The sequence below is a fragment of the Trachymyrmex septentrionalis genome, unplaced genomic scaffold (genome assembly GCF_001594115.1).
Source record: "Trachymyrmex septentrionalis isolate Tsep2-gDNA-1 unplaced genomic scaffold, Tsep1.0 scaffold91, whole genome shotgun sequence".
Taxonomy (NCBI): domain Eukaryota; kingdom Metazoa; phylum Arthropoda; class Insecta; order Hymenoptera; family Formicidae; genus Trachymyrmex; species Trachymyrmex septentrionalis.
In genome coordinates this window covers 409,014-425,122 of record NW_017306102.1, presented here as the reverse complement: position 1 = coordinate 425,122, position 16,109 = coordinate 409,014, and the positions used below count along the sequence as shown (strand labels likewise).

At 34.7% G+C, this 16,109-nt stretch overlaps 1 protein-coding gene across 4 annotated transcripts in view; it reads right to left on the bottom strand.

Moving 5' to 3' along the window:
- Nucleotides 1-10,495: 10,495 nt before the first annotated feature.
- LOC108756048 (zinc finger protein 569-like) overlaps nt 10,496-16,109 on the bottom strand; it is a 78,612-nt gene continuing 72,998 nt past the window's right edge. For 2 of the 4 annotated variants that reach the window (XM_018499604.1, XM_018499605.1), the window contains exon 15: nt 10,744-11,025. In XM_018499604.1, the coding sequence (XP_018355106.1) occupies nt 10,840-11,025 (186 nt within the window). In that variant the 3' untranslated portion in view covers nt 10,744-10,839. Of the gene's footprint in view, nt 11,026-16,109 lie in introns of all 4 variants that reach the window. The other 2 variants (XM_018499606.1, XM_018499603.1) reach the window with 2 other exon arrangements.

Here is a 16,109-nt window from a genome sequence, read left to right as displayed (position 1 = left end):
TTATTAACAATTTAATTGTTTAAATCGATTTTTAACAAACGCCCCCAAAACGAATCAAGTTTTTAGTATTTTTATCGCATTCTCCGTCAAATTTTACGTCAAAAACATGTTTTCAAAATATGGTACCTTTTCAATTATTATTGTTAAAATATTAATTTATATAGCGCGTAACGGCCAAAAAAACGGTTTTTTGCTAATAAAACGAAATCTGTAACTCGTATCAAAAAAAGTTAAATGTAAAAGTTGTAGATAATTGACAGATCTACAACTTTTCTCGAAAATTTTTTTTGACATAACCTCAAAATTTTAAATTAAATTGCAAAAAATGTTAAAAATCAGCTTTGTAACAATTATTTCTTGACAATTTGCATAAAAAAAAGTTTATGGGTAATTAATTTCGAATCGAATCTCCTGACATGTTAGAAAACCAATCTTGATTGAAAAAAAATTATTATGAAGCGTTGAAAAAAAAATCCATCCAGTGCGTAACTTTGACATGTGGGATTTATTTTATATTTTGAAATTATGTATTTTTTGGAACTTCGTTTCTTAGCATTCATAATTATTTCTCCAATGGTTTTTTGGTTTAATATTGGTTTTTTAATTTTTGCATATTTTTAAAATTTCGCGGGGAAGTCCGCCTAAAGTGAGATCCGTAATCCATAGTGATCTATTATTATTTATCAAAGTCTTTCATGGCAGTGGTGGCTAATACAACCAACAGGGCGATATTACATGACGCACTGGATAGATTTTTTTTTCAAAGCTTGATAATAATTTTTTTTCAATCAAGATTGGTTTTCTAACATGTCAGGAGATTCGATTCGAAATTAATTACCCATAAACTTTTTTTTATGCAAATTGTCAAGAAATAATTGTTACAAAGCTGATTTTTAACATTTTTTGCAATTTAATTTAAAATTTTGAGGTTATGTCAAAAAAAATTTTCGAGAAAAGTTGTAGATCTGTCAATTATCTACAACTTTTACATTTAACTTTTTTTGATACGAGTTACAGATTTCGTTTTATTAGCAAAAAACCGTTTTTTTGGCCGTTACGCGCTATATAAATTAATATTTTAACAATAATAATTGAAAAGGTACCATATTTTGAAAACATGTTTTTGACGTAAAATTTGACGGAGAATGCGATAAAAATACTAAAAACTTGATTCGTTTTGGGGGCGTTTGTTAAAAATCGATTTAAACAATTAAATTGTTAATAACAATATAAATTTGTTAGTATTTTTTGTAAAAAAAATTTTTTTCTTACAGTTCAGTCCTTCAGCTACAAAAGTGCAATTGGTGAAAATTTTGTAGCTCTTAAAGATTCGGACCTATGGATTTATGAAAATGAGTCTCCAAGCCAAAAAACTTGCCATTCTCAAATGTTCGATCACTTGTATTATCGAAAATATGCAAATAAAAAAAAATTCCTCGGACACGTATCTCTTTTTTTTCGACATAGAATCCGTAAAAAAAGTTTCAGTCAAATCGAAGAGGTGTCGATCAGACAGGTGTTCGATTTGTAAAAGAATTACCCATATACGTCATTAGTGGAACTTATGTGAAAAGGGATTCTACGTCGAAACTTACAAGCAGGTCTGTGGGACGTAGTAGGATTTTTTGGATCTTTTTTATAAAGTTTGTTGAGTTGATTATGTGTGATTCGGATTTTTCAGTGAGGAATTGTAGTGTTTGTGCTAGGAAGCGGGATAAGTTGTATGTCGGAGAGTGTATAGCGCTGACAATCGGTCTGAGGGGAATGTTTGTGTACTTTTGGTAGTCCGTATAGTGGAAGAGGATTTGTAGGTTTTAATGTTGATTTGGTTTTACTGGGAATGTTGCTTTTCTCCACTAGGATCTTGGTATTTTGTGCAATTGTATTAGTTGGATCTTCGTCTTCTGCTTTTTGTATGTTTTATCCGAAAGAAGGTTCTTCATCTTTTTCTTATAGTCTGATGTGTTCATGACTACTGTCGTGTTGCCTTTGTCAGCTGGAAATACGATGATGTCTGTGTCCCTGTTAGGTCTTGGAGAGACTACAACATAAATAAAATATGGAAAACCATTCTCCCGGTTATTAAAGACTGACCAATTCCCTCTCCCCCTCTCCCCGCTCTTACTCATAATTCTCTTCTTTCCCCCCACCATTCCAACAAGTAGCGTATAAAAAGGAACGGTCCGGAGGAACAGCTCAGTATCAGGCTGCTCTTTGCCCTGATGAAGTGGACTACAAAGTTCACGAAACGTTGGCATTTCAAGAATGGATCTGGACACGGAGGAAACCCGCGAAACGCATAACCTTTTTACACTAACAAATTTATTAAAGAATGACACGGCTTTTGAATGGACATCTGCTCAAGAAGAATCATTCGAGACATTAAATCAAAGATTATGTGAGGAGCCCGTTTTGCAACACTTGATTTCTTAAAACCTTTTATTTTAACAACAGACGCTTCTGGAATAGCCGTGGGAGGCATCTTATCACAAGATGAAAATAAAGACCAACCAATAGCATATACTTCACGAAATACTTTACCGAAAACGAATTAAAATATGATACATTTGAAAAGGAAGCGTTAGCAATAGTACGAGGTTTGTTAAAAAAATATCGCGAATTTTGTGTTTTTTCAAAAAATTATTTATTTATTCATGAATATCTATTTTGTCCCCTTCAAAGTAATCCCCATCAGATATTATACACTTGTGCCAACGTTTTTTCCAATCCTCGAAGCACTTCAAAAAATTATTTTTTGTGATCTTGTTCAGCTCCTCCTTCGATGCCGTCTTTATGTCTTTATGGCTCGTGCGGCAGCTTCCATTGGGATGATTGAGCTTTGGTTTCCACGTCATAACCATAAACCCATGATTCGTCACCAGTTATGACCCTCTGGAGCAAATTTGGGTCGTCGCGGACAGAGTCCAACAGCTCCTTAGCAATGTTAATGCGATGCTGTTTTTGGTCGAAATTGAGCAATTTTGGTACGAATTTCGCGGCGACCCGTCTCATGCCCAAATCATTGGTAAAAATCGAATGGCACGAGCCAATCGATATGTTTAGGTCCTCAGCAACCTCTCTAACGGTGATTCGACGATTGGCCAATACTATTTTCTTCACTTCATCAATGTTTTCGTCTGTTGTTGACGTGCTCGGGCGTCCGGCACGCTCTTCGTCGTTCACATCTTCTCGGCCCTCTGAGAACATTTTGTACCACCGATAAACATTGCTTCGGTCCAAGGTAGCTTCACCATATGTCACAGTCAACATTCGGAATGCGTCCGCGCACTTAATTTTGTTTTTCACACAAAATTTGATACAGATTCTTTGATCCATTTTTTGGAATAGGCAAAAATCGAAGACGAACCAAAACACGTGCAAGCAAAGCAGCTGTCAAAAATTAACTGAACATTCAAAATGGCCGAACTTGTCGGCATAAGTGAGAGACATGAGTACCAACATAACCCCACAAAAAATCGAAAATCGAATATACGTAACCCGCGGAAATTCAAAATTCGCGATACTTTTTGAACACACCTCGTATGTTTATTAAAACAAATGTTTCAACCCTAATTGGGTTATTTTCAAAGTTATACTAAATACAATACAATTTAAAATTAACTATTCATTTGAACTACAATAATATGACAGTCCGTATAACAAGAATATATAACAACAATAATTAAGTGTTACGTCCAAACCATTGAAAATTTTAAATTTATGATCCTATTGAAAAGAAGAGGAGCGGAAATGGTGAGGGTATCTGGAAGGACGATCAGACTCTTGTCTCGCAGGTATTCGCACAAAGACAAATACCGCGTGTCGAACGCACCCCTTTGTACTCGCCTCGGAATATGGATTAACGTTCCGCAAAGACGCTATAACATCTGTTTCCTATAAGCGGTGCGATCGTCGGTCCGAAGTTTCGAGTCAAGAAATCTAATCCCTTTAACTCGGGAGTGGATCACGTGCGATCTCTGAAAAGGTAAAGTTAACGACTACGAGATTTTAGGGTTTTAAATTTAGAGAATAAGAGAGATGTAAAATTATTAACATTTGTTTATTGTTACTAATCATTATCAATCTATCATTAATTACAAGTTTAATACAGTATAATTACATAAAATAAAGAAAAGGGTTAGACATTAATAAATTTATTATTACAAACTAATATATTAATTAATATGATTACTATAATAAAAAGAAAGAAAAATTTACAAGATAATTATTATCAACTATTACGTGTTATATAATCGCCAGAGAATGAAGGTTTAGGGTGAGCAGAGCAGATAGGTTTTTGTTTATTCTACTTTGCGTACAATAACGAGGAAGGCGGAAAAAGATTGAAGAAGAATTCTACCGGAACTAAATATGGATAGGCGGAATTCAGAATAAACACCAGAATATTGGAACGAGGAGGTTGGCCGATAATTCCATGCCGGATTTCTTGTGGATCAAAATAATGGGACCCGATCGTAAAAGTCCTCTCGGGAATAGGTTCGGTAGCCCGCGGAAATTGTCTAATGAGTGACTCAAATGAATCACTCTTTTAAATGTGGAAATAGGATCTCGGTGGAGGAGAAATTTCTTCTAGGAACTCCACGCTGTCTGTGGAATTCGTTGGAAACGGAGTTTTTCTGGAAGAAAACAGGATTGAGATGACGAATGAATCGGGTGTTAGGAAAAATTCGCTTCGTCAAAGCGTTCGAAACCGTGGATGGCGGAGATCGAGCAGGAGGTGAAGGAGTTCGAGGGGAAAGTGAAGGAGAAGGAGATCTCACCGCTAATGCGTCCCGATCAACTGGTAGAGCCGGCGGAGCTGGTGATGGCAAAGGTGATGGAGGCAATGCGTCCTCGGCTGGGCAACTCTAATCTCGAGAACTCTCAAGGTACTCCTGGTACGGTTGGTCCAGGAATCTCCGCGCTTCACGGCAAGTCCGGTTTCTAAACCAACCCTTGTGGGGCGATTTAAGCGTGGCACTACGGTTTTTGTGTTGGGTTAAAGTTGAGTTTTTTGTAGTGAATATACAGATATATAAATTAAGAAGGGACTTACTGCAAGTCTTGGCTTTCGAGGATGACTGTCAAAGGTCCGATCTCTGTGATTGTAGGACTCCAAGGAGAGGGTTGACCCAGCGATTTGAAAGCTTCGGTCGAATCACTTGATGGTAATAAGATTGCTTGATCGAACTGATCGTGGCTCATCACTAAAATCGGTAAAGCAATATGGTTGCGGACCGGCAGAGTGTCGGCTAAATAACTTATATAGTCGCGAACCGGTAGAGTTTCGTGTTGGAGATGGAGTTTAACTAACTGTTCGTGAAGGGCCTTTTTTTTATATTCGCGAGTTAGTGGTGCCGAGTGCAGACTTCGCCTATGTTACTAGTCTAATCTAGAATTAGGATTAAGAGTATCGATTGTGAAATAGGATACTGGGATATGTGTCTAAAACAACTTCCGTCATCGACCATTGCCGGATGTTCAATAGTTTAGAGCCACATGTGTCATTTATTACAGACAACTACTGTTTCAATTTGTAATTCTTAATCTATTCACTTCTTCTGTTCCTCGGGATAAACTTCGTCTCGAGCAGTGATGGGAGGTGACAAGAATTCGTCTGCTCTAATAAACTTTGTGCGCATGCGTAAAATGGCAGCTCGATCCAATGATGAAACATACGGAGCAATACGGAATACGGGTGCTTACGGAATCTGGGGTTCCTGTACATCTGAGTGACTAACCATCTCAAATTAGAAGGGATCTCAAATTTTTACACTTTGTCCCGCTTTACAACCCGTTTTAAATTTTTTCCTAAATTAAGTAATGAAAATTTTCCTAATTATAGTAATGAATTATTTCTCTTTTAACCTCTTAGGTACTGTACGTCATTATAGTGACTTTCTCGAATGCTATTTCTTCGAATGATATGTTGGTATTCATATGATAAATCGGCTGCAGACGTAATAAAAGACAATTTATTATTATTCATGAACATACTATGTATCTTTAATAAAAACCTTCCTTTTCTCCCTAAAACTTTCTTAATATCGTTATTAGGAGTCTTATAATACCATGAAATATGTATGTCAGTTAAGAGTTACTGCTCAGCTTTACGCATGCACAAAGTTTCCTAGAGCAGACGAATTCTTGTCATCTCCCATCACTGGTCTCGAGTGGATTATTAGTCTAAAAAGGCGAATGTCATTCTATTGTAACCTCCTATGGTAGAAACAAATAGTCTACCGGTATTACTTGTTAATAACTTTTATGGTGATGACGAAAATTCTAATTGAAGAAAAGAACTGTGGACGTAACAAAAATACAATATAAAAATTTTCACAGTGGATGTCCTACGGTTATGTATAATAATTGTGAGCCTTATTCAATATAGAAATCGTGTAAAAATAGATGTTCCGTTATTCGGTAAAGACTTGAAATTGTAAATACATTACTCTGCTTAATAAATATCATCGGTTGTCTTATTAAATAAATTTTGGATGCAGTCGTAACGTTTAAACTAACGCACTTGAGCTAAAAAATGACTCATTTTTAATTATGTGTTGTTAGATGCGCCAATTACAATTAATATTGTTATGCCCATGTTTTGCCGACGCCTGTGGTGTAGCGGAGAGCATGTGTTGCCGAGACGATTAGGCATTCGTCTGTCTGACAAGATCGTCAGATTTGGATGTGAACTGTCGGCGCGTACAGACATATCTCTTGATTGTTCCATCTAACATCTTTCGGTGTTCTATTCTATATTCTGCATTAATAAACGCTTCGTGTTTTTTTTCTTAACATTTGTGTTGTTCATTTTCAGCGGTTCAGGAGTGCGTAATATTAAACTCTGGAAAACGTCTTTTAATTACTTCCGCTTGAATCAATCATCAATCAAAATGTTTTAATTAAATGTACTTAAAACAATCATTAATTAAATAATGTGCTTAATTAAATTTGATCATTTCAATTGTCAATTAAATGTCTTTTAATCAACTCCGTTTGAAATCACTTGTCAATTGAAAAGATTTAATTAAATGTACTTAAAACAATCGTCAATTGAATGATATTTAATTGAATTCGATCGTTTCATTTATCAATTAAACATGTAATTTAATTAAAAAGTAATTAATTACTTGCAACCCTGGATGACACACATTCCCGTGACGTTTATCACAGAAGAAAAGAGGCTAATAAAATAATAATTTTAATCTTTTCAAAAATATTATTATTACTCTTAGAAATAATTTAATAAAAAAAAACTGTTGAAAACAGCTAAAATTTATTCAGAAGCTTGATTACAAAACAAGAAGAAAGCTTTCAAGGAGCACCTTTTCGTATAAATTTAAATATTCTTTCTTCTCTAATATCATATATACAACGTTGTTAAATATGTAATAAATCAACACAATTTACATTAATGTGACTGAATATAAAAAAAACGTTCTACATTATCTACGTTGTAAGATAGTATATCTAACATTAGACTATATGTACACGTAAGGTAAACTAATTTAACCCGCGAATTTATAAACATATTAGTGACATGTATAGCAAAAATACATGTTACACAACATATATTATGATGACTGATACATATGTACAATGATGTATATATATGATGTTTTTGGAAAGTAGCAACAAATTTAAAGCAAAATTGAATAACTTTTGTTTTAAATAACGCATGTTCGACAATATTGTCTTAAGATGCTTGTAATAAATGAAAGGGACTTGTTTCGCCAGTGGTTGATGGTCAATCGCAACGTGGTCAAACAGATCACTCATAATAAATACCTCTTGCAATAAAAAGATTCGGTATTCCTTTACATTAAAGGACATCTCTTCGATGATCTTGACCTTGATATATAATATGTTATAAAAGTGAGGATACTGATCAACTTTTCCTTATAAATTAATCGGCGGTCTCTAGTTTTCGAGATATATTTACATTAAATAATATAGGAAATTAGGTAAATAAAAGTTCGATGTGGTACTTGATGCACAATAAATGATTATATGTATATATAAATTATATTCTTGACTTGTTGTACACTCTTCTTGTTCAAATCAAGAATATAATTTATATATACATACAGGGTCCGGCAAAATGATCTCCCACATTTTGCACCGCCACTGTGCCCGAACCACTGAAGAGAGGGGGAGCTTAGCGTAGTCAGTTGGTAGCTCGCGCCTTGCCATTCCAGTTGTCGTCATGAATTGGACGGGTGAGCATCGTGCCTTCGTTATCGAAACATTTATGAAAAGGGAAATGTTTCCAGGACGCGTAATCTCGTTACTTGGAGACGTTGGGTGGCCTGCGCGTTCACCCGATCTTGCCCCATGCGACTTTTTCCTTTGGGACTACCTGAAAGCGAAGGTTTTTCAACACCACCCCCGAACCATTGACGAATTGAAAGCAGCAATACGCCAAGAAATTACAGGAATATCGCCTCAAATTACTGCTCGAGTGATGGAAACTTTTAGAAATCAGCTTCGAATGTGTATCGAAAAAAATGGTCGCCATTTGGACTCTGTAATTTTCAAAACTCAATAAAAACAAATGGCATAGCATACATTTTCAGTTAATAAAAATAAAATCTAAATAGCATTTACAATGGCGTTTTTATTAAAGATTAAAATGTAGGAGATCATTTTGCCGGACCCTGTATAATCATTTATTGTGCATCAAGTACCGCACCAAACTCTCATTTGCTTAATTTCGTATATTATTTTAAATTCGAGAGTCCATAACTAGTAATTCTTATTAATTTACATAAAACTCATTTTCAAAATTTCATTATTTTCTGTATATTGCACGATTTTCCACGCGACTTTCACCTCCCCCTGCTTAGAAGCATGCGATTTCCATTTCTTCCCCCTTTTCTGCTTAAGAGCGCGCGATTTCCACGCGAAACGATTCTCATCTCACCTCCTTCTTCTCCTGCTAAGGAGTACGCGACTTCCACGCAAAGCGAATTTCATTCCACTTTCCTTCCTGCAGAGGCGTCCTATTTTCATTTCCCTTGACAGGAGCGAATCATTTAATAAGGCAAAGATCTAAATGTGAGGAGAGCCTGTACCGACAGAACTTTGTATAAAGATCGTCCCGAGAGAAGGCACGAATATCGACGGTGAGTGTGTTGATTTTTGGCCCCGTTAGAAGTTGGCTGAGATTGAAGACGTGTGATAGAAGTAAAAGCGTCCCTGCGTACTTGGATCGTTTGTGCGAATCACTGATATAATAAAGTTTCTGTTACTCATCACGACATCAAGTTAATCCTTCTCCTACTATAAATATCTTATAGAAACTATAAGAGATCGTTGATTAATTTATAAAGAAAAGTTAGCGGTCAGTACTTTACCTTTATAACATATGTCAAAGTTAAGGTCATCGAAGAGGTGTCCCTCCCCTAATGTAAAGGTTTATCAAAAATTCAAATAATTTTATAAATACTAATCTAACTTTATATAATTACTTACTTAAATTAAGTAGCATTCAGCAAAGTTAAAACCTGACTTTAGAAAGAATATGAAATATTTAAAACTAAAAATGTTCAAACAAATCTTTGATTCTTTTGAATATGTTGTAAATTTCCTGAGGATAATATCCTGTATACATATAACTAAACATATGTATAGGCACGCACGCACACATGTACGCACGCATGCACCAGCATATGCTCCGATAAATCTAAGTTCACATGGTGCTATAAATGCTAACATATAAATTTGTACAAATTGTATCAAATTCTTATAATAATAATAATAATAATAATAATATAATTATTAATATACGAGGTGATATACGTGTATTTTAATTTTAACAGAAACATATTTCGAAAAATATACGAGTAGAAGATGCAAAAAAACGTTATTTCTTTCTAGGTGGAGGCGCCAAAAAGATACAAAAAGCATTTACAGTTATTAAAATGGAATTATATAATTTTTTTTACATAATATTATTCCTCCAATTATTCCGCATATAAAAGTATTAAGATAGTGGAAAAAAAAATCAATTTACGAGATTTACCAGCTTACGATTTTTTAAATACTTTATTCTGGCATATATTTACATGAAATATTAAATATCTCATAAAGTATTGGTTTTTTTATATCTTTATCTTAATAGTTTAACATTGCAGAATAATTAGAAAAATCATATATAAAAAAATCATACAATTCTATTTAAAAAGAATGTCACTAGATGTGACATTCACATCTTTTTGGGCGTATCTAAAAATAACATAACGTGATTAAAGATAAAGACTAGATTCCCCTCAAAACCGTTTCACTTATGTTTGAAACGTTTTTCGTTTATCTTTCATATTTTTCAAAATATTTATCTGTTAAGATTAAAATGAATAACATTGTAAATGAATACCTAAATGATAATTGATTTCTTATAGTGATAATATATTAATATATATAATAATATTATTATAGTGATAATATATATTAATATTATATTACTATATAAAAAATCAATTATCATTGGGCTATCAGTAAAAGTTGGTGAAAATGATTAATGGAATAACTAACAGTTATGATAATAATTATAATCCTATGTATACTATTTTTTATTTGTATCGCATTTATCTCTTAGCGATTTTGTGCTTACACGTATTAGCTCCGCTCTAATTTCGGATAAACTGCACCATTAATCTAATAGAAACATTACAGGTAGCAAGATTATATTTAACACAATCGTGTTAAAATGAAGATATCAAATAATCTCGAAGTTTTTTGCTATTATAAATCCCTATATAAATTTCTAATCAATAGTCAAAATATTCACAAAAGAGACAGCATTGATTACGAACGCATTTATTAATTTTTCTTTCGTTACACAATAGTCAGATATTCTGAAGCTAGCTGAATCGGATCGATAGGATACGATGTTAAGACGCGAACCTTCTGTCCATCCTGGGTCATGAATTCGATCGCTTGTCCACCATCCGGTAGCCCAGCCTGCTCAATATTCCCAAGTTGATTAATCGTCGCAACGGTCGTAGCATCGGTATTCTCATCCTATAAAAATAGCGTTAAAGTATTTTATTAATATTATTGAATATAGCTGTATCATTATAATTATTGAAACTATGAGAATCAAGTGTATTACTAAATCAAGATATTACCCTAAGAACAATATATCCAAAATGCAAACATAAGACGTCATCAAGATGTGTTTCAAACATCATGTCATAGAGATGTCCGCAATATCTATAAAACGTCTTATACCTTTCCTGGACATACATGAATTTTAAGATGTCCTTTGATGTCTTATATAAGATGTGTCAATATTCTCTAGACTATCAATATTAATAGATTTTCAGTAGTGTATATCGAAATACAGCTAATATAAATTAAAATCGAAGAATATTAAAATTATTATAAGACTAAAAGACGAAATGTAAGAAGTCTGATGTAGAGTCTTAAGGTCTCAATAGGAATTGTGGATGATTGTAGGCTCTTAAGTCATAGAAAACTGACCAATCATAGTTGATTATTCTCCTCATATTTGATTACGATTGGTCAATTTCTTACAACTTAAGACTGCATAATCTGTGACTTCTATTGTAGATCCCGCATTAAAGGATGTCGTAAAGACGGCATAAAGTGAGTTCTGAGATATCTTATAAGTCGATATTCATAGTCGAGTCTTATATTTAAAACTGTCTTAAGTACAGTCTTAAGGTATTAAGAAACTTTATTTTAGATATATGTGAGAACACAATCAATATTAGAAATTAAAGGCTTATATAACGATCGAAACTGGATCTTTTAATTCTTAAAATTACAGTCTTAAGATATCATAAGCCAATCAGAGGAGAGAGAGAGAGGATTGTTAGGATGTATTAGGATATTAGAATACTTAAGACGGTCTTAAAATAACAATGAATTATTAATACTACCCATAGACGTCTTTTTAAGAAATCCTAAAAAAATGTATAAGATTTTAGGACATCTTTTAGGTGTGCTTAAGATCGGTATTCATAGTTCGTTCTTACTTTAAGATCATCTCAAGTAGTATCTTAAGATGCTAATACGACCTTCTGATTGGTTCATGACATCTTAAAACTGTACTTAAGACAGCCTTAAATATAAGAATCGACTATGAATACCGCCCTAAAATGATATTGTATAATGTTCTCTGATTTGAATTAGCTTAACAGAATTGCAAAATTCTTATACACAATTAAGTACATACAAAAGTAACTATTGCAAACATCGATTTTGTATAAAAAAAGAAAAATTTTAAATATTATTTATTTTTGGCACATTTATAATAATGCACCTCTATATCATCGTTTCTAATTTTACCGGTTTAAGTGCTCGTATACGGTGTCCCGAACTCGATCGAGCACGCACAAAGACTACTGAATCTTTTCTCACCAGTTTTTCATGACGTTGAGGGGGTGGGAGAGGGGGGGATACTAACAAAACCCGGAAAAATATGACTTAATAGCGCGAAATAAAAACGGCAATCGTGGCCTAAAAAGGCCTATTCTGCAGTGTTCTTCCGACGCCCTTCCAATTGAGCTAAAACTTTACAGACAATATTGTTGCGATATATTATATAATGATTGTTTATGAAGATTTTATCTTGTATGTAGTTTAAAAGTTAAAAAAAGGTAGCTTCGCGTGAAAGTCGTGTGTCCTGAAACAGGGGCGAGATGGAGTGGAATCGCTTCGTGTAGAAAATCGTATGCTCCGTAGCAGGAGGAGAGATGGGATGAAAGTCACTTCTCGTCAAAAGTCGTACGCCTCAAAGCAGAGGGGAGGAGATGTGGTGGAAGTCGTTTCGCATGGAAAGTCGTGCGCCCCTAAACGGGGGAAAAGTGTTAGAGTGGACTTTTATATTTGCAAAAGTGTAAAATCATAGATTCTGAGACTAAAAAATTGATATGCATTGTGACGTTTTTCATCATCTGTCACAAGTCATTCAACCTGACCGAAATAACGCGACATTTTCATCCTATGTCCTCCTAACATGAAGGACAGGCATATTAGCGTTTATAGCGTTTGCGAATTTATTTAAGCTAATCGGCTCTTCCAGTATATGATTTGTTGCACTAGGCATCGTCTCACCATCTCAACTGGCGACAAGGAAGAAAATAGAAGACTCACATCGAAGGCATGAGGCTACTCAAAGGAAGGGTAGCATGTAGGTGATACCATTCTGAATTTTTGAATTAACGTCTTGTTTATCAATTTATCATCCTGTCGCCGAATTCTTACAGACAATTACAAAAAGGGAGCGACTAAAGCGGTATGAGGGGATAGGCTCTCTGCCATAGTACGAGAGACCCCGCTTATCGTAAAGGGACCTCTACTGGGAGAAGACGTCAAACTTGGAAGCAGAGATCGTCCGAACAAAGAGCCCATCGAATCCTAAAAATACTCCGCCAAGATGATTCAGAGGAGTCTTACAAGTAGCCGAAGAGGATGTCAATCAGAAATCATATCCTGCCCGCAAGGGTACGTAACATTATAGCGATTCGCGAGATCTCGCGGGACTCGCGAGATGGCTCGCGACCAATCAGGGCGTGATAAGGCTTATCACGGACCTACAGTCGCTTGCTTGTCGCCGAAAGGAGCTCGGGTCCGGCACTTGTATTGTGGTTAAGTTTGGCGCAGGACGTGCGTCAGAGGACGTAGGACATTCTAGTCACATATCGAGGCGGTATATTAAAAGCAGGTGCAGAAATAGGAGGATTTCGTGGTGAGACCAGCGTAATAATATTGTAAAGCTGTTGATTTCTAGGTTGGAGGGATTGTATGGATCTGCATTTATAACGTCGAATTTCGTTGAGTCTGATATTTTATGAGTAACTGCGTCGCATTTGTGAGCTCGCAGTGCGTGATCGTGCCATCCCGCCCAATATCGAATTATTTCCGTTAATTTCAAGTCAATTATTGATACGTTCATCGCGGCCATGGCCAAGTTATTCTGTATCACATCGTTGCGTCACATTTTGTATCGCATCTTAATGTCGAGATTATGTGTTAGATTTCAAGAGATACGATAATGAGATCCCATCTTTTTTTTGATACGATATACAATTAAATCCATTGATACATTTGTAAAGAGAAATTTGACATCCAATGATACTAAAACATACTCATTCTCCAATCTTATTACCCTTCAGTTTATTAATTAATTGTTTACTATTTTTTATATAGCTAAAAAACTAGCTTTACTAGCAGCTCCAAAAGAAAAATTAAATAATATTTAAAAAATTTTTAACTCGTTAACATAAACATTTAAAATTTTCTATTGAGGTAAAAAATGACTATCAAATAAGTTTCTTAAATTTGAGACTAATTAGATATAATGACGGTCTTGTATTTGATTTATTCCATAAAACTGATAGATACTTGAATTACAATTCACATCATTCAATTGAGCATAAGAAAGGAATTATTATTGGGATGATTGATAAGATTATTTCATTGGTACGATTGATACGATTGATATATTATTGAATAATCTACTCTACAGAATTTATTTTTGCAATTATATATAAAAGAATAAAATATCACTTTCATAAGGCAAATAATAGTGATATCATTAATAAATTAATGTATAAGGAATAAATTTTTCACTATATCAATACCTAATAAATTTTCTATTTCGAAAAAAATAAACCAAGTTACAGCATATATTTACAATCCCCAAGAAATTAGATAAGTTCGTAGTAACGGAAAAAAACAAATTAGATAGTATCTATGTCAAAATGTGAAGTAGTTTACAAAATTTGTCTAGATTATAAGGCCTCTTATGTGGAGCAGATAAAAAGAAAGTTAAGCAACAAGAGTTAATGAGTATATATAAAAAATATACAAGGTGCGTCCCAAAATTTTCCGAACTTTTTCAATAGGGATAGGTCGGGTGGCGCCATCTGTGTGTTCGATTGCGCGTTTGAAAGGTACATCCCTACCTGACTTCCAGTGAAAATTTCATGACATTTGGTTCAGTGGAAACGAAGTTATGGCGTCTCAAGTGTCAGTATGTTGTATACACATCGGTACGAGAATGAACTTCGAACAAAGAGCCAATATTAAGTTTTGTTTTAAACTTGGTAAAACATTTACCGAAACCCATAATTTGATGAAACAAGTTTATGGTGATAATTGTGTAGCCCGTACCAGTGTTTATGAGTGGTATACGCGATTCAAGAACGGTCGTGAGGACATAAATGACGACGCACATACAGGTCGCCCAAAATCGACAATTAACGAAAATTCCATCGAAGTTGTGCGTAATTTCATCAAGCATGAGCCAAAATCTTCAGTGAGATACATGGAAATGGAATTGAACATCCCCAAATCAACGATTTATCGCATTTTGACCGAACATTTGGGCCTACAAAAAGTCTGTGCACGATTTGTTCCACACAAGTTGACTGACGACCAAAAAATGCTTCGAATTCAACATTCAAAGGACATTATTAAGGAAGCCAAAAAGGACCAAAACTTCCTTTATAGCATTGTTACTGGTGACGAGACGTGGTGTTTTCAATACGATCCAGAAACCAAGCGTCAAAGCGCGGAATGGAAGGCGCGAAACGACCCAAAACCCAAAAAATCGCGTTTTGAGAAGTCAAAAGTGAAGACAATGCTCATTTGTTTTTATGATTCCAAGGGTATTGTGCACAAAGAATTCGTTCCAGCAGGCCAAACAGTTAATGCTGTATTCTATGTAAGCGTTTTGAAGCGTTTGGTGCACCGCATTCGTCGTATTCGGCCAGAATATCGCGAAGAAGGAAGTTGGCGCTTGTTACACGATAATGCGCCATCTCACCGTTCGACACTTGTCACTGATTTTTTGACTAAAAATGACATTTTAACAATCAACCATTCCCCTGATATGGCACCTTGTGACTTCTACCTATTCGGCAAAATGCATTTGTCCATGAAAGGAAAGCGGTATGTGGACGTAGAAGACATCCAAAGGGCTTGTACCACTATTCTGAAGGACATACCTTTGAACGACATAAAACACTCATTCGAAATGCTTTTAGATCGTGCCAAACGTTGTATTGAGTCCGATGGGGACTACTTTGAATAAACAAATTTGAATTTGAAAAAAAAAGTAAACCGTTGTTGTT